We start from the raw sequence: 18,701 nt of genomic DNA, 5'->3' as shown, positions 1-18,701 counted from the left end.
GAACAATTTTGGTGTGGCCACCAAAGCACACAAAGAGCTGCTCTGACTGCCTAAGGGCAGCACTACGTATGTACTCTTAAGGTCTGGACAGGGTAGAGTAAGTGTAACTCTCGCTCATCTTCCGAAGCAGTGAAGAGCACTGTAGGCACATAGCTGGTTAGCAGTGCCTTGGTTTGAGGACGACTTTAGAGTCTTTATGCCCAAACTCAAGGCAGGAAGCACTCACAGAGTACTTGCAAATCGTCAACTTACTTGACCGCGCTAGTAGGAATGTGATCTTAAAGAAGAAAAAATTAAATTGATGTCATTAATGACTCACCCTAATGTTGATCCACACCTGTAAGACCTCCGTTCATCTTCAGAACACAGTTTAAGATATTTTATATTTTAGTCCCAGAGCATATGCAGTCTATGCACACTGTGCAATCTTGGCGATCCGAATCATTGATCGATTTACTGATTCATGGTCGTTTGAATCTTTATTTTGAGATTTGAAAACAAACACGGTAGAGAAGACTGATGCTGAATAAAATCGTAGTTTTTTTTTATTTTTGGACCAAAATGTATTTCCGATGCTTCAAGAGATTCTAATTAACCAACTGATGCCACATATGGACTACTTTGATGATGTTTTGATTAGCTTTCTGGACATGGACAGTAAAGTGTGCATAGACTGCATATGCTCTGGGACTAAAATATAAAATATCTTAAACTGTGTTCTGAAGATGAACGGAGGTCTTACGGGTGTGGAACGACATTAGGGTGAGTCATTAATGACATCAATTTCATTTTTGTGTGAACTAACCCTTTAAGCAAAAGTGTCCATAATTCGGCCGACTGCTGCAGCTCAAAGGGGGATCACTTGAGGGCCCTAAGGACCGTCCATAGGTCCCATGAGGGTATGGTAAGGGGACAAAGCAGGTTCAGCCTCCTGGCCCTTTTCAAGAGGTGAACAACCAGGTTGTTTCTGAATAGAGATTGGCTGGCCACAGGAGCATGGTATGCTGGTATGGCCTCCACATAGACCTTGAGCGTGGAAGGGGTACAGCCCCTGCCCATCAGCCCCTGCAGGAAGGAAAGCACCAGCGAACGGAGCACCAGTCAAAGAAAACATACCACTAAAGGGCATAGAGGCATCTTGTGGATGGGGCTCTATCCTCAGAGATAGTATTCAGGACTCTTGCTGGAGGTCCATAAGTTCCTGCTGAGGGCCATACATGGAAGGCCCACAGCTTGGGTGGGGGTGCCAAATTGTCATGTTTGCCTGAAAAAAAAGAGGTCCTTCTTAAAGAGAACTGGCCATGAGGCTGCTATTAGCAGTTGCATCAACTCAGGGAACCAAGGCTGGGTCTGCCAGAGAGGGGCCCCCAGGAAAGTTATTCACTGCCTGGAAGACAGTGAGATCTTGGCTATTTTGATCTATGAGTCCCATGCATTCCAAATGGCTGAGGAGCACGGATCTGTGAATATTCAATTGGGCCTTAAAGTAATTCAGGATGCACATTCCCTTCTGTCTCAGGGGGGAGACTGCTGCATGCACTTCGTGGAAGGGGGGAATATTTCTATATACTTTTATATCGAAATATCCCCATATTTCGATATAAAAGTATGCATAGTTCAGATCCACTGAGAAAAAAACAATCCCAATCAACAATTTTTTTCAAAGTTAGCATCTTGAACGGGCCTGAGGCTGCCATCCTTCTTGGGAACAAGGAAGTAGCAGCTGTAGAAGCCTGAATCGCTGTGGGATGGCAGAAAATGTCTCTACAGCTGCTTTCGCCTGTAAGCTCATTACTTTGCAGTGGAGGACGTGTTATACATTGCGCTTAACCGATGTGTTGAACATGCCCCTGAAGCGAGGGGGTCTGCAAGAGAACTGAAATGTTCAGAACCCATTCTACTTCCCAAGCTTTGACCCTTGTCTTCCTGTTTCAGTGGAAATTAAGTCAAAACATTGAATAGTGCTGCATAAGGGCACTTCAGTGGGGCTTTAAAATCTTAGAGAGTAAATCCCTGTATTACATGAAAATAATAAAATCATGTGGATTTGTGCATTTTAATGTGTTTGAAAGACTTCAAAAGATATAGATCCATATGCATGATAAAATGACCCACTGAGTGTTCATCAGTAATCGATAAACGATGCAATGTTGAAATATAATAATAATAATAATAATAATAATAATAAAAACACACTCTTCTTAAAAGTGAAATGGTTTTTGCAAATTTAGTGATCAAATGCTACACTATATTGCCAAAAGTTTTGGGATGCCTGCGTTACAATGTAATGACATCCCATTCTTAACTCGAAGGGTTTAATATGAAGTTGGCTCACCCTTTGCAGCTATGACAGCTTCAACCATTCTGGGAAGGCTTTCAACAAGTTTTGAAGTATGTTTATGGGATTTTTGACCATTCTTCTAGAAGCACATTTGTGTGGTCAGTCACTGATGTTGACAAAACGGCCTGGCTCTCCCCCCTCTCCACCAAACATTACACTTGGCACAGTACCTGACTGCATTGTGACCCAATTATATATAAGCAGTATGCTTTTTTCAGACACAACAATTTTAAAGAAAAAAAAAATAGCAAGAATCAATAAATTCAGACAGGGTTGCAGACAGGGTTGCAGGTTGCATAAATCTCTGTATTATTTCTAATGGTAATGGATGATATGTTTACTTCTTATGCACTTTGAATTACCATGGTACATGAAATGTGCTATATAAATAAATATAGCATATAATATATAAATTGACTAAATATTACTAATTTATTGACATTTTGTAAATAATATGTAATCATGTAATCAGTCAAAAGTAGTCTGATTACGAGTATTTTAAAATGTTATATACCGGTAATATAATTACATTTAAATCCAGATTACATAATCATACATGTTAAATTTGTCTTAGTATGTAATATGCACTTAATATGCAGTAAGTGGAGAACTGCATGCCTGCTGTGCATGCCATTGCACCATTGAACTACATTGCAGTCAGTGCTACTGAGAGACTGGCATTTTATATTTGATCCTGAAGTTACATCCAGCATCTAAGATTTAGGTTTTTAATAATAATAATAATAATAATAATAATAATAATAATAATAATAATAATAATAATAATAATAATAAAATCATCCTACACAGAATTGTTTTTAATTATACATTGGTGATGTGACAAATTCTTTAAATACATGATTGTTATTTATGAATGATCTAATATAAATATAATATCATGCTTGATAATGTCAAATATTTAGAGTGAAACGACCGGACAGACCCCCACAAAATCTTTTGTGTCTGGGCTCTGCTCACTTTAAATCCTGACGTGACGTCATTTTATGCCACGGGAACTGCTTGGATCCCAAAACAGTCCCACCTCCACTGGCTCGAGCTCTGATTGACAATAATGGCGACGCGATCGTCTTGAGTTTCACCTCAATGAAACCTCTCTCAAGAGCGCATTTTCACCAATTCTTGGTCATCACCTGGGTTTAAAGATCTCTTTTAAGGATATATTCCAGAAATGGTCTCCGGATCCTTTTCGATCAGGAAATATTAAGTTCCGCTGGTGTGTTTCTTGGGAAAGCACTAACAAAGGTCTCTTCATCCGTGGCGATGTGGCTGCTGTTTTTAGACCCTTGCGTGCATTTGTTACGGGCATGAAGAACTGCGTTTTGCTTCACCTCCAGCCATTCATTTGGGAATTCGTTTGCCATTAAACACCGGGACGCTTTGGTGAAAGTGGTTTAAGGTCTTCCTCTGTTTGCAGACGCTTTTCACGGACAGCAGCTCTCGCAGACCTTCCGAATCGCGTCACGCGAAGTTGGACCATCTGTTGAACGTTTGCAAAGTTCGCAAAACAATTCGTTACATTACACGATAAAACAACGGTTATTTTTTTCTAAACCGAACGTTTTTTGTTGCATTTTTGCTAACGTCAAGTAACAGCTCACAACTTTAGGAAGGTTAGCTAAAGCTGTTTAGCTCAGACTAACGTTAGCTAACTGGCCTTAGCTAAAAAAACCCCGAGAAATTTAGCTACCGTTTTGCAAAATGTTCCACAACATTGCTTGAAGTATAATTGAGAATTACAAAGTAACATTGCTTAGGCTACTAACTAAACGATATTTCACGAAAACAACTTGAGGGTTACATTTATATGTAACGTTACACATTTTTAAAGTGTCTGAAGAACTTAAGTTAGTTCATTTGACAAATGTTATGTCAGGTTATCAAGAGACATTAATTTTCTGTTTATACCGCTAAACTGTCTTCCTTCACTGGTTATTGACCCATATGCAAGTCGGGACGAGTTATTCACTAGAACCTCATATTTTTTAACTGGCTTGACGGCTAGCCAAAAGTACCTATTTTTGCAATTTATTCAATTAAATGACCACCGGCAGGAATAACAGGGTCATGATGGAAGGAGTCGGTGCTCGAGTCATCCGCGGGCCTGACTGGAAGTGGGGTAAACAGGACGGAGGAGAGGGGCACGTCGGCACCGTCAGGAGTTTTGAGAGTCCGGAGGAGGTGGTGGTGGTCTGGGATAACGGCACCGCCGCCAATTACCGCTGCTCCGGAGCCTATGATGTGAGGATTTTAGACAGTGCTCCCACAGGTAAGACTGCTTAACCTAATTAGTTTAAACTACTAATCCAGTGCATGTCACCTGATATAAAAACAAACCCATCGATATGAAAGTTTACCCCAAAAGTTCCTCGGTAAGACCTTAACAATAGCTTTAATTAACATTATCTAATTAATGCCTTAACAAATCATTCAAGCCATGAATCTTTGACTATTTTGCATCTTGACCTAATTCGTTTATCACATCTATTTGAATGGGATTAATTTGTACCCTGCTGATAAAAATAACATAAAAAATAAACAAGCAGAAAACGTATACTGTTAAAATATACATTCTATTCTGTATCAACAGCCTGAAGTGGATTGGTTGGTTTACTCCAAAATGAAAATTGTCCCATAATTATCCTGGCTTTATCCAAGCTTTATAATGGGAGTAAATACTAACTTGGGTGGGTTATTGAAGGCCTTCCGAAGCGAAGCGATGCGTTTTTGTAAGAGAATATCCATATTTATAACGTTATTAACTATAATAGCTGGTTTCCGGTAATGTAACGGCCGTACAAGTCTAGTTCCGGTGGAAGAGTGACGTACCTCTGACCCGATGCATGATGTATTGATGAGCGCAGAGGATAGCGCAATACAAAACACTGGTCACAAATTTGAAGACTAAACAAGAATTTTTGAAGAGAAATGCTGGAGGAGCTTGAATTTGTTGCTCAGCCTTATTTGTTTTAACTGTGAGAGGCGTCCACTCTCACCTTAGTTATACTATGACCCTACATCCCTATGTCATGTGTAAGGTCAGAGGTCACTCTTCAGCTGGAACTAGACTTGCGCACAGCTGTTACCAGAAGTCAGAGATTCATTTATAAAGTTATAAATATGTAGGCCTGTCATTAGGGCTGTAACGATACACCAAACCCACGATTCGGTTTGTATCACGATTTTTAATCCACGGTACGATACAAACCTCGATATGGGGGGGACAAAACTGTATTCTGTAGCCTATTTTGCAGTCAATACCATATATCTGTATGGTCAATAGGCTACTGCCGACGTTTTCTTTGCGGTACCAATAGGCAATATATATTTAACATGAAGTATAGGGCCTCCTGTACATCAATACCAACAGAAGCGTCGCGTCAGACACGCTTCTGGTGTGCAAAGAAAGAGAAAACACCACGCAGCCGCCCCGCGGATGACACGCAACAGAAACGCCACGCTCACACCACGTTCTCAGCCGTCTGGGGAAGCTTCTTGAAACACTTACGGCAAATTGTGTGGGTCTTGTCAACTACACGATTGCCATCCTTGTTCTCCACCGGGTAGCTGAAATGTTGCCATACTGCTGACTTAAAAGTTGGACCTGGACAGGAAGGATAATTCTGGGAGTTGGAAGAGGTGTGTCGCGATTCTGCCTTCACACATCGCGATACAGGTTCGTGGACCTGCGTATTGCGATTTCGATTTCATATCGCATATCGTTACAGCCCTACCTGTCATGATAACTACTTTTTGTGTGTCGCTATATATCGTCCCAGAAATAATTGGGATAAAATATATTATTGTCATTTATGCCGAATATATATAATCCTAATATAACAGCATAATAATGCAAGTAGATCTACACACTTTCAAATGACAACCTTTTAATTATTTAGATCGTGGAAATTAAGGGAAAAAAAATATATTTTGAATATAAAATATATTTAAAAAAATTGAATAAATAGTAAATAAACATTTTCCCTTGTGACGCGGCTTTAACACTCGTCATTCTGCATTGACATTCATATGTGCACCGGAACGTAATTGCGGCTTTGAAAAAGTCCATTTGAGCTTATTCTTCCAAACTGTCAGTAGTTGTCAGGAAAACACTACAATGCTTCAAATGGCGGATTTTTTTCAATGGAATCGTATGGATTTCTTTTATGATGGATTGATATTTTTTTTGCACTTCAAAATCGAAGGTACTATTCACTCCAATTATAAAGCTTGGAAGAGACAGGGTATTCTTTTAAATATAACTCTGACTGTGTTTTAGAGTTTAGATTCTCTACCCGAGCCCGGCTGAGATTTCCCTGCACTATCCTCGGGTCGGGTAGGGCCGGGCCCGTGATCAAGCGTTTGTTTTTTTAATCATTAGCCTACTTTACTAGTCTAATTGGGTGGGTAGAAAGCTATGCTATAATCAGAAATTATATATATATTTAGCAAAGTAAGAACTAATACAACAACTAAGAAACAAATGTGTAGGCTACAAAGTTGCACAAGTCAGGATTAGTGTAAACGTGTGTTAAACTCACAGCTCGAGCAGTGATGGAGCGCAACATTATAAACAGAAACGCTCTGTGTCAAGAGCTGCTCGCGTGAACACTGCACTTTGCTTAATTAAATATCTTCGAATCGCTTCGTTTAAAAGTGGACATTTCAAGCTTTCTATACGCATATTTCTCTTGTCTGTGAGGCAAGTATAGCCTGCTGAGTTTCGGTTTATTTATGAGACGTGCGCTGCGGTTCATGAGCAATGAAAGCAATCACTCCCACGACCTCGCGATTATAGTCTGCTATTTGCTTTTTATTTATTAAATCCAGGCAATTGGCCTAAGAAACCTTTTTTTAAAATTAAGATACAATTTAAACAAAATGAAATAAATGCTTTCTACAAAACAACTTAATATTAAACTAAATATAACCACCAAAATCATTTCTGACCCACTCGCATCTTTTCACTCATCATAATCAGATGAAATGTAAAAATATTTAAACATAAATATGAAGGAAAAAACACATTGTTTAATGGCTACAACAAAGTAAGCTACAGATAAATGTCTGAGCTGGATTTGACCAAACATCAGTTTACTGGTGAGCAGTTCATGAGCGCGCGCCTGCGGATTATTGAGCGGAGTCTAGTCAACTTTATTTATAGCCTATAGCGCTTTTACAATGATGATTGTTTCAAAGCAGCTTCAAAGTGTTAAACATTAAAATATTGCAACAAAATGTTATTCGGCTGTACAGTCGCTGTGGAGAAAACTGAAAACGAAATGTAGTTTTATCATGAGCCTCACCAGTCCGCTTCGCTGCGCTTTGCTCATTACAGGCTCGTTCTCGTCAAAACGCCCACGTATTGAACAATGGTCGGGTTTAAATCGGGCTCGGGCTCATAATTAAAGTTAATGTGTCGGGCCGGGCTCGGACACAACGTGCACGGGCTCGGGTAGGGTCAGGCTTGATTTTTTGAGCCCGATCTAACCTCTACTGTGTTTAGCTTAACAGAAGGAAGTATTCTGAAAAGCTGAATATGCTAAATGAAAAAATAAAATAAAAAAAAATCTAAAAATACAACACTTCACTAAAATATTTTATTTGTATATCTGCATGTCAAGTGACCATTAACAAATTCTGAGAATCAATAAATTATGAAAAATGTACTGCCATTGTGTGATTATGTAATTATTGAATCAGTAAATAATCTGAGTATGTAATCAAGATAACATTTGCAGGTGGAAGTCAAGTCCCATGTCATATATGCGTGTAATTACAATGTTACAGGAATCAAGCATGATGGCACCATGTGTGACACCTGTCGGCAGCAGCCCATCATCGGGATCCGATGGAAATGCGCAGAGTGCACCAACTATGACCTCTGCACCACCTGTTACCACGGTGACAAACACCACCTGCGCCACAGGTTCTACCGCATCACCACCCCTGGTAGTGAGAGGTGAGTGTGGCTTTTCTCCCTGTGGTCTTCACTCCTTGGCATTATTCCCTTTGTGGGTGAGGTAGCTTCTCTGGCCACATTTAGGCCCAGTTATAGGCTGTGTTGCGCAGCGACAGGAAGGCGCTTCTCCGCTGCCTGGAGTTCAGTGGGAGTACCAGCATTCAATAGTACAGACTAGTTTGCATCATTGGTTGGCGTGTGTGTCACTTTGGGAGACTTGTGTAAGCTCAAAATCTAAATACAAGCTACTTTAGGTCTTGGTTGCATATTGGATGACATTAAAGCCGACACACTGGTCTTGACTTAAGGGACATTGTACTTCATGTCTACCTGGGTCCAGGGTCAAGTCTCTGGAGCAGAATAATCCAGATTTAGAAATCCAAAGTTTTGCTGTCCAGGATCAGGTAATCCAATTTATTTTTGTGCGCTTTTTGAAAAGCAACATTAGATTAGCTCACCCTATGTTATGGGGACAAATTCTTTTTTTTTTTTCCTTTACTGTGCTGAAAGGCTTCATAAAATGTTATTTTTTATATATATATATATATATATATATATATATATATATATATATATATATATATATATATATATATATATATATATATATATATATATATTATACCATTCGTAATCCAGGATGGTGTATCTATCCCATCAAAAAGATTTGATCAACACATACTAAACACATTCATAACCTTTTTTTTTTTAAATGACTCATTTCCAAGATTTAATGCAATTCAATAGCCCAAATTCATTCAAACTTTCTTTGAACCAAGAGACTTTGAAACTTTCTCCAAGAAACTTTCTCCAACCAAAAGACGTTTTAAGTGACACAGTTCTGCGTTTGCTTGGGCGTATATGAACTAGCTGGCCAGTTTTTTTGTTTGATGCACAAGTTACTTTATTAATTACTTGTCAGCTGTTGTTTAAAAGCAATTTAATTCATGTCTGACCTTAGATAGACGAATTTCTGACAAATAAGCAAAAACATTGCTTCACTGATTAGCCTTGTTGACTATCTGTGACATCCAATTTTTTTGGCATTAAGCGGTTGCGGGCTTTGAATTTGAAATTAGCTGATGTTCAATAAAATGCAGCTTATATCTGTTGTTTTCAGTGACGTGAACTCCATTAAATCTGCATAGTGCGGGAATTGAAGATCGGATTTATATCCGTTTTGCAGACTTGTACTCTGAAGTGTAAATAAAATAGTTTTGATACATCAGATAGCTTTGATTTACACACAGAGCGTGTGTTTTCCAGGTTGTGTTTATCAGGTTGTTTTTTAAAGCTGAAATGTGACCAAGATGTGGGCTTTTAAAGTAGTTGGAGCATTTTTAATTGCTCTCACTCTCGCCTCCCTCTGCCATTGTATGCTACGGCAACAAAGCACGTATGCGACAAATTGCATCAGAAAAGAATCAGTACATTATAATCGGTTATGGTCTGTTACTGAACCGTTACCGAATTACTGCATCGCGATGCATTGAATAAACTATTAATTTCGACACCCCTAGGCTAATAGGTTGCATGTCTGTCACGATCGTAAAACAGGAAACGTGCTCTGCTATTTCTGCTTCATGTGAAATAATCGCCTGACGTGCTCATACTCAATTCTGGTCAGAATATAAGTCTGAAACTGCTCCATTGGGCTGTGATTATGGGCCGTGTTTCAACCGAACCAGGAAAGATCTCAATTGGATAGACCTACAACCAATCAGAGCAACGAAGAAACGCATTGTCAAATGTCAACAGAGTTCAACTGCACTGTGTTGCCAAGTCCGCGTTTTTTCCGCGGGTTGTTTTCTATGTCCGCGGGTTAAAACCACTATTATGTGTGCAAATTTTAGCAGGCAACCTTGCCAAAATAACACACATTTTACCCCCCAAACGGCATTTTTTCCCCGGAGAAGCTATTGTTTAGGGCTAGTAGTTGGCGGGTTTTGTTGTAAAAACTTGGCAACCCTGTCTGCACGCGAGCTGAAATCAGGCTGGGATACAAATGAAATCTGAAATTGAAATTGAGCTGAAATCTTTGCTGGTGTTGTAAAACAATAAAATAATTTAATGATACAAAAGAGTACTTACCCAACATGATCATCATTTCTGAGAAAAATTGTGATGGTGAATGCAGATACAAACAAACTCTCCGTTTTAGGATTGAACAAATATAATCCAAGCGCTTTTGATGACGTGCATGATTAAGTTACTGTTGATCATCTGTTCGTCATCGTCTAAAGCCCGCCCTGATGATTTCATTGGTCCGAACAGTTTCTGTTCGGGGAAAATTACACCTCTATGGAGCAAGGCCAGACCGAACTGCCCGACCTAAAAAAAATTGTGGGCGGGGCTAAATTCGGCTGGCATCCAGGCTAGTGAAATAATGCATCACATGAAATAATGCTTTATCTGGTTAATGTCTGTCTGGTTGAAATATATTAGACAAGCTTGTCATCAATGTCTTCTCTCTTGCTGTATTAAAATCTCACCTAGCTTTCCTCAAAGATGGTCAAGTTCTGTTTGTGCATGATGATTACATGATATAACTTTTTTTTATTTTTTTATTCTGTATCCTAAATTGTGGATAATGAAGCTATATATAATATGCTGGAGTAAATTTCTGGAATGTTAACGATTAAAAGAATAAAAACAAAAAGGACCGTACAGAACCGAAAACGGTGATATGAACCGAACCGTGCCACCCCTAATATGCACCTAAAACACAATCATCCATTGCAGTTTTCATCCATTTTATTTACTGTTTTTGGTATTTATTCAAGTGTGTTTTTAGCCCCGTTTCCACCACAGGAACTTTACCCAGGAACTAGGAACTTTGGGTGGTACTTCGTGTGTTTAGACCGCAGGAACCAGGGTAAAATTGAAGTTCCGGGTAAATATTTCCCCCTCCAGACGGCCCTGCTCGCGAGGTAGTACTTTTTCAAAGTTCAGGAACTTTCGAGGGCGGGACTTGGGCGCTGAACATGCTGATTGGTTGAGCTCACGCAGTTCAACCGGCATTTTTAAAAGTCTTTTGCGAGGTTCGTTCTGCGTTCAGTAAATATCAGTCTTGCTCTCTGTCTGATGGCGCGCGGTCGTCTCAGCCATCTCACGTTCAATGTCCGTAATAGCTGATAATAATATACATTGTCATTTTAAATCTAGCTTTACAAGCTTTCTGAATATGCTGCAGCTGCATGCTGCTGAATCTGCATATTAGTGCTCTTTTCTGTCGTTGTTAATTACCTCTTTAGTAAACCTATACATAACCAGCAAAAGCAGCAAAGCTTGAATCTCTTCCATACTCGTTATTCATTTTTTTTCACCATGTAAACGACCTGACCGATTACTTTTAAGTGTTTGTCCTTACATGACGTGACAGCGCGCGCCGCGCTCATGTTGACAAGAGAGGAAAGTACATTTTTCTGAGGGGTAAACTTTTTATTTCGTAAGTTATGAAGATAATGTTGGAGTAATGACACAGCGTATATCCCCAGGCAGTTTTTACTTTAACTGCGCCTGACAGAAGATTTTTTTTTCTGAGATGATTATTACACTTTACAACAAATAGCTATAAATAATACTGTATTAGTCCTGGTGGCCGTTAAGAGTTGCTATGGCTACAGTAAACACACTCCAGCTGCTGGAGAAAACAGCGTTGACATTTTTGGTGCGGCAGACAAACTGCATGTGACAAAATGATTGCGATTGAAAGTCATCACATGTAAACACCAGATCGGTTTAGATAACGTCTCATGTAAACAGTTCACTAAATCTTTCAATCGGTACACACACAAATGATTACAGTCCTTCACTGATTTGAACAGTCGCGCGCAGTCCTACATCACCGGACTAATTTGCCTAATCTTCTCTGAACTTTATCGCGGTCGAAACGCAGACAGCTGCAGGTCTGGGGGGGAGAAAAGTTCCTGTAAAAAAGTTCCTGGTACAAATTGTTCCGGGTAATTTTGGTGGAAACGGGGCTTTTGTTAACAGACTGAGAGTCCATTGCTTCTATTGTTTTTGGTTGTCTTTAAAATGTTTCCATTTTCATTGCAAATGTTTATCGCAATAATTTCTTGGCCAATTTATCGTCCAGCAAAATGTGTTATTGTGACCGGCCTACTAATAACACAATATATACAGCAATCCGCAGGGGCGCTAATACAATCACCTATATACCGATAGGTGCAAAAAAACGAAACAAAAAAAAATTAGCCAGTTTGTGGTCCCCGGATTTTTGTAATCAAATCATGGTAGAATGGCTAGCAGAAAATGTAAGGAGAAAGGTGGATGGGGAAAAAGTTAAAGAAAAGAGGGCCAAGTACAGTGTAGTACATAGTACACCGTAGTACAGTGTGTGTTGCACATGGCTAGGAGCGAATGATGGGCCTATTTGGGAGAAAGTCCTGGGCTGTTTTTTAGCCCCAGTCCGTCCCTGAGTAGGCCTATAACTTGTTTATTTGCAGGCTGCCAGTCGAAGTAGATGAAGAAAACTCTTAATAGAGATGGAATTGCCTAGTAAACTGTTTTTGCATCATGGAATATAGAAAATTGAGCTGCAGTTTTGCTTGAGTTGCCATCTATTCCTTTTTAACGGTGTGAGTAACGTCTCTTTCATTGTGTCCATATGCTTAGGCTATTAAGAAGTCTAGCAGTTGTTTAGACGTCTCTCGTGGCAGTCATCCATAACTGCCCTCAACATGAGCTCAAAGAAACAATAGGTCAACTCAACAGCTGGTCTCTTTTCAACTAAGTGTGCCTCTATTCCCCTAGTGAGAATGGTTAGTGAAGTACAGCACACAAAGGCAATAGTGAAGTCAGGCTTTTTTGCAGGGTGTTTCCCTTGGCAGCTGCTGTCTCGTGCGGTGGTTTCCAGATGCTTTAAGGGTTCATATGATCTTAGAGTTAGTTCACCCCAAAATGGAAATAGTGTCATCATTTAGTCACCCTCCTTTTGTTCCAAACCTGTATGAGTTTGTTTCTTCTGTTGCATACAAAAGAGGATATGTTAAAGTATGTTGGTAATCAAACAGTTGATGGTCCCTATTATGGGCTTTCGCACTGGGTAGTTCCAATAATTTTGTTATAGGAACTAGCCACCAGGGTGGTTAACCGAGAACTTAATGTTTCTCTAGGGCCGTTTTCCAGGCTGCATTCACACTGCTAGTAGGAACTCACTTGTTGTGACTTTTATTTTGACTGCTCGGAGCACACAGAGTCTGAGCACACATCGCTCGCATTCTTTGTCTTCATTAGTTTTCAATCCATTTAACAGTTCTGTCTATTAGGTTATTACATGGAACTGTTATACAAAGAAAGTAGCTGGTATATGAAAAATGATTAGCGTTTGCCATGTGATTGATGCACAATGTTGCTTGCAAGTTGAGCAGAAATATATGATCGTGTTTCTCTTTTTTGAGTTGTTTTGTTTTGAGGAAAGGTTGAGAGGTCCATCTATCACTTTTTCCTATTTTTGTAAAGTTAGTTCATGGAGTAAATATGACTATAATCTGTACATTTTATGTATTAAGTCATTTAAGTCTCTCTTGTTTTTAAGAGAGTTTGAATATTTTTTTTCTTTTCTTTTTTTTACAGAAGTGTGCACTATCAATCACAGGATGCATATTTTGGGAATGTCATATTTTGCAGTTAGTTAGGATGACACGGTGAACAAAAATTAACTGGTCAGCAAAGCTGTAGAATCCGAGACGGTCTGCTGTGGTTCAGCATGGGGCAGGTTCCAGATGGCAGACAAGTTCTCTTCTAGAAACAGAAACAATACGAGATGTAAAACATTATCCAGGCCTTTTCATTATGGGTGCATTCCAGGTTTCAGGAGACATTTGTGGTTCAAAAGTAAATCGAGTTGAACAATATACAGTGTACAATATACAACATATAGCCTACAGTGGCGTCTTTCTTAGATAGAGCCTTGGAGGAAGTTATTTCTCCACCTCTAACTGTGAGCAAAACGTATGCTCTAATGTTCCAAAGCAGAATTTCTTTGTAACATACTTGTATGTTTTCCACAGGGTTCTTTTGGAATCTCGTCGCAAGTCGAAGAAGATCACAGCCCGGGGCATCTTTGCAGGAGGACGGGTGGTGCGGGGAGTGGATTGGCAGTGGGAGGATCAGGATGGCGGGAATGGAAGAAGAGGGAAGGTAATGCCTCAACATGTTTGACTATGCTCACTTTTTTTCCTCATCATTTATAAGATTAAAAACATTCCCCCTATCAAGTATATTGTGGGTTATGCTTTAGCATGTTCACTGAAGCAAAATGAGATAGTGCCAAGACAAAAGCCTGTTACATTATTAATCTACATTTATTTAGTAGATGTCATTATCCAAGGCAACGAACAGCATACAACATAAAAGATTCATCCTAAATGAGCAGTGACTTGAGTGCTGTGAAATTGCAGAAAAAAAAAGTAACTACCCAATACTTAAACATACTGCAATTGCAAATATAGGGTTGAACTGGAGAGTTATTGAAATCCCTCTCTAAGATTAACTAAACCCAGAGTGTGTTAATGCCACTTTTATATATGACAATTAAACCAATGGAAATTAATTTCAACTTGTTAGTTGACACGCACTTTATGCAGTTTACCCTACCTTTGGTATATGCCGTTAAAGGGTGCATGAACGGCATTTATTGACGTCCACTTTTTATGTTATCAGCTTTATATCAAAACATCCTAATTTAGATGTTTTAAGCTATTTTCTATCCTGTTTTTGATCCTCTCTTTCAACCACTCCATTTTGATGGGCGTCACATTCAAGACTCGGAAGTAAACGCCCACTACTATGATGGGGTAACATATTAATTAATTTTCAATGTCCCCGCCATTACACATGTGGAATTGTTGATCATGTCAGATGTTGAAAAATATCCTGTTACATAGTTAAAACATTTGCCAACAATGTGAAACATTTATGCGTGTTGCATAGGCTTTATAAGACTTTATTGTGTACTTGTAGTTACAACAGTTATATATAATTTTCGCTTGCCCTCAAAGTTGCGTTGGGTTTTCTCTTTGGTGTAAAGGTTGAGAGATCCACCTGTCACTTTTTTCCATGTTCATGGAGTAAGTTTCTGGAGTAAATATATAGGCTATAAACGGTGTGTGAGTGTAGACGGCTTTTTTTAAAATGGCGGTTGCCGGTGTTTTGTGTGCGTTCGGTCAATCAGTGCACACTTACATCACTTGTACTTCTTATATTGCTGATTTAGACCCTACTCTTAAGTAGGAGCTAAGTTTGTTCCCCCATAAAAGAGCTCCTAGAACTAAAATCCTTCCCAGTTCTTGCGGTTCTAGGAACTACAAACAGGTTCCTCTGGTCCAAAAACCCCTAGAGTTAATGAAGGATGATTGCGGTGTTTGTTTTAATGGAATTATGAATTTAGCTTCCACACTCCGCTTGAGCACTTGGATGTGTGCCTAATAATAGCGTACATTTATCTAGGTTAACATTAATGTTAGCACAAGCAGCCATTTAAAGTGGCTAACAGTACTGCTTACATTTTTCAAATAAGCCATGTTGATACTGATAGACAAAAGGCCAAAGTTTGGATTACCTGCCCAACATAACTACCACATGAACCAGCTTTTAACCTTCTGTCTGCCAGACTGCATGACTTCCCCAATTCCTGTGGAGTTTTTTTTTTCCTGTGACAAACTGGCTAATTAAAATTTGGTCGACCAAGCCTCTTCTCAGCCAACGTTTAGTCCAGTATTAAGGGGCTGCCCTAATTTGTACACTTGCCCCAGTAGGAAACCATTTTTGTGTAGGCTTAAGACCTTAAGGCCGTTTGCTGCTCTGTAATCTTTCCTGTAAGTTCATCATGGATATTTTTAATTACATATTTTCCTCCAAGAGTGATGCAAGACACTACTGTGCAAGTCAACTATTTGTTTGGTCTTTGAATGATCAGATATTTCGGGCCACCCCAGTTAAAGGTGCCCTAGAATGAGTTGAAACAATGTTTAATTGTTCTCTGATATCTACATAGAGGGTATGTGGCTTATTTAAGGGCAACAATTGTCCAGATACAGTTTTACAGGTCCATTTACAACCCTATAAATTGTCCCTAGGATGTAATGCTCTGTTTTTGCCTTTTTAGGCAGAGTCATGATCTTAATGTTCTTAATCTTAATGTTGAGCTCTGCTTTGATTGGCTTATTTTAACAGCTCATAGCAGTTCAGTTGTTCAGCGAAGCGGTTCGTGAGTCCTGACCGCCCTGACAGAACACAGACCGACTGAATGGCACTTTAAGCTGAACATCTCAAATGGAGATTGCTAAAATGCAGCTTACTTGTGTATTGGTGTTTTCAGATCATCTGCGCATGAAAGAGAGCTTGCGTGCATATGGTTGCCAGATTGTACATGTTTAGGTAAAACACCGGATGGTATAGTATGTGTTCTTTCACAGAAAAGCTCTGATTGGGGGATTTAAATTACTGAAATCTTACTGCAACCGCAAGCACGAACAGTCTTCCTTCCCTCAGACAAAGCCAAAAACAGTGATTTCACTCGCCTTTTTTCGTCAATGATATTGCATGTTTACATAATGTTAGTCACAATGTAGGCTACGCAGTGACTGTGATGTACTCTGAAATGCAAGCATGCAAAAACATCATACTTCAGTTCTCAAAAATATAAATAAATATATTTTTACAAAATGAATAGCCTTGTCAAATGACTATCGTTTTAACTTATATGGTGGAAAAGGTGACGTTTGCTAGAAGGATCGCGTGAATGATCTGTAAGTAACGTATCTACGGTTGTATTTTGTAATACAAAATAATATTAACCAGACACTATTTAGTTTTGTATGGTAGGCTACTTGAAGTTTGCTATTGTTACTGTACTAGCATCTTGCGTTATCTAGACAATGTTGTCGCTAAGAAACTTTTAATTTAATCAGAAATTGTTTAAATAGTCAATAAGTGGATTAAATCGCTACTTACTTCTTGCAGGAATACAGTTGTAATTGCCCCTTTCTTCAGTTTAAGACGCTGAGCGAAGCTTGCTTGAAATGGGCCGAACAAACGAACAATCCTGAATTAGATTGTTGTGGTATCCGATTATAAACATCAACCATGACTGTTGACATTTTTTATCTGTGGGAAGGGTAGAAAAGTCCTCACGTCCCCTGCACAGGCTGGAGCATGACGTGTGTCCATGAGCACTGCCGTTTTTGCTATCCTCTAGTGTCGCTTGTTTACCTGCAGTCCTAATGATTCCGCTCCATCAGTTCTGACTGACAATGATTATGTTCGGACATATGCAAATGATGGGGGCGTGCATATAAATGATCCCTAACGATTGCGTCACGGTTGGCTTTATGTTGAGAATCACTTATTTTTCTGTGGTGTTTTTGATTCACGAGATTTACATAAGAAGTAGGAGGCAATGGTGTTTGAGACTCACAGTATGTGATGTCCCACTATGGCAAGGTTAGTTCAATTTTTCATTCTAGGGCACCTTTAAATGTATTTACAGAGTGCTTTCAAAATACACTTCCTTTAAAGCGAGAGCCTACTTGCACTTTAACTAAATCCACCATCTGTAGTTAAAGCAGCATTTCTGTCACGCCAGTTGGCAGGTTGAATGGCATGTCTGGTGGTGGAATCATTTACTCTCTTGCTGCTTGTTAAGTGTTTTTGCTATTTTTAGCTTTTTTTACCGCTGCGTAATATTTCAAACTCAGCTTTTGTAATATTTTGCAAGGATAAGAGGGGCTTGCAATTTGCATAAGACATTGATAATCATGTTTATTGTAATGATCGTTTACTCAGTCACAGATGTTTTCATTATTTATTTGTTACATTTTGTGACTAATTCCAATTGGTAGTTTTGTTTTTTTTTGTGGAGGAAATCTTAGCATGTTTAACACTGGATCATTAAACACAAATGACATTTGAGGCAAGTTGTGGTTGCTGTTGTTTCAAGTTGACCGCTTGAAATGGAAATTCGCTGTCTATTTGCTAAATGCATTATGGATCTTAGGCCCTCTTTACACCTGGTGTTAAGTTGCATTTGGTTGATCGGATTACTAGTGAACGACACTAAATACAGGTGTAAACGGGGTCAATTTTTTTTTTAAGCTTGTCCAGTTCCACTTCCAGATGTAGTCAAAAACGCATTCAACCGGAATTGCTTTCATAGCGTAAACCTTGGAAGCAACAAGACCGCTTACTCTCCTCCTACTGACCGAATGGGTAAACATTGTGGGAAGCGCACTAGCTAGAGGGGATTTAAACTTTGCAGACTGAAAACCTAAGACGAAAAACGTACCAAGCACAATGTTCTCGCACCATTCCTGCAGGATTTCTTCAATCATTTAGTCTGTTTAAAGAGACTAAGCA

The 18,701-nt window shown here is 39.2% G+C and overlaps 1 protein-coding gene across 6 annotated transcripts in view; it reads left to right on the top strand.

Moving 5' to 3' along the window:
* Positions 1 to 3,372: 3,372 nt before the first annotated feature.
* The window catches only part of mib1 (MIB E3 ubiquitin protein ligase 1), a 79,925-nt gene continuing 64,596 nt past the window's right edge, over positions 3,373 to 18,701 (top strand). For all 6 annotated transcript variants that reach the window (XM_067454333.1, XM_067454329.1, XM_067454332.1 and 3 more), the window contains exons 1-3: positions 3,373 to 4,628; positions 8,150 to 8,321; positions 14,357 to 14,486. In XM_067454333.1, coding sequence (XP_067310434.1) covers positions 4,400 to 4,628; positions 8,150 to 8,321; positions 14,357 to 14,486 — 531 coding nt within the window. In that variant the 5' untranslated portion in view covers positions 3,373 to 4,399. The remainder of the gene's footprint in view (positions 4,629 to 8,149; positions 8,322 to 14,356; positions 14,487 to 18,701) is intronic.

This window comes from Pseudorasbora parva, chromosome 9 (assembly GCF_024679245.1).
Source record: "Pseudorasbora parva isolate DD20220531a chromosome 9, ASM2467924v1, whole genome shotgun sequence".
Classification (NCBI taxonomy): domain Eukaryota; kingdom Metazoa; phylum Chordata; class Actinopteri; order Cypriniformes; family Gobionidae; genus Pseudorasbora; species Pseudorasbora parva.
The sequence above is the reverse complement of the archived record's forward strand: the minus strand, read 5'-3'. Positions and strand labels throughout refer to the sequence as shown.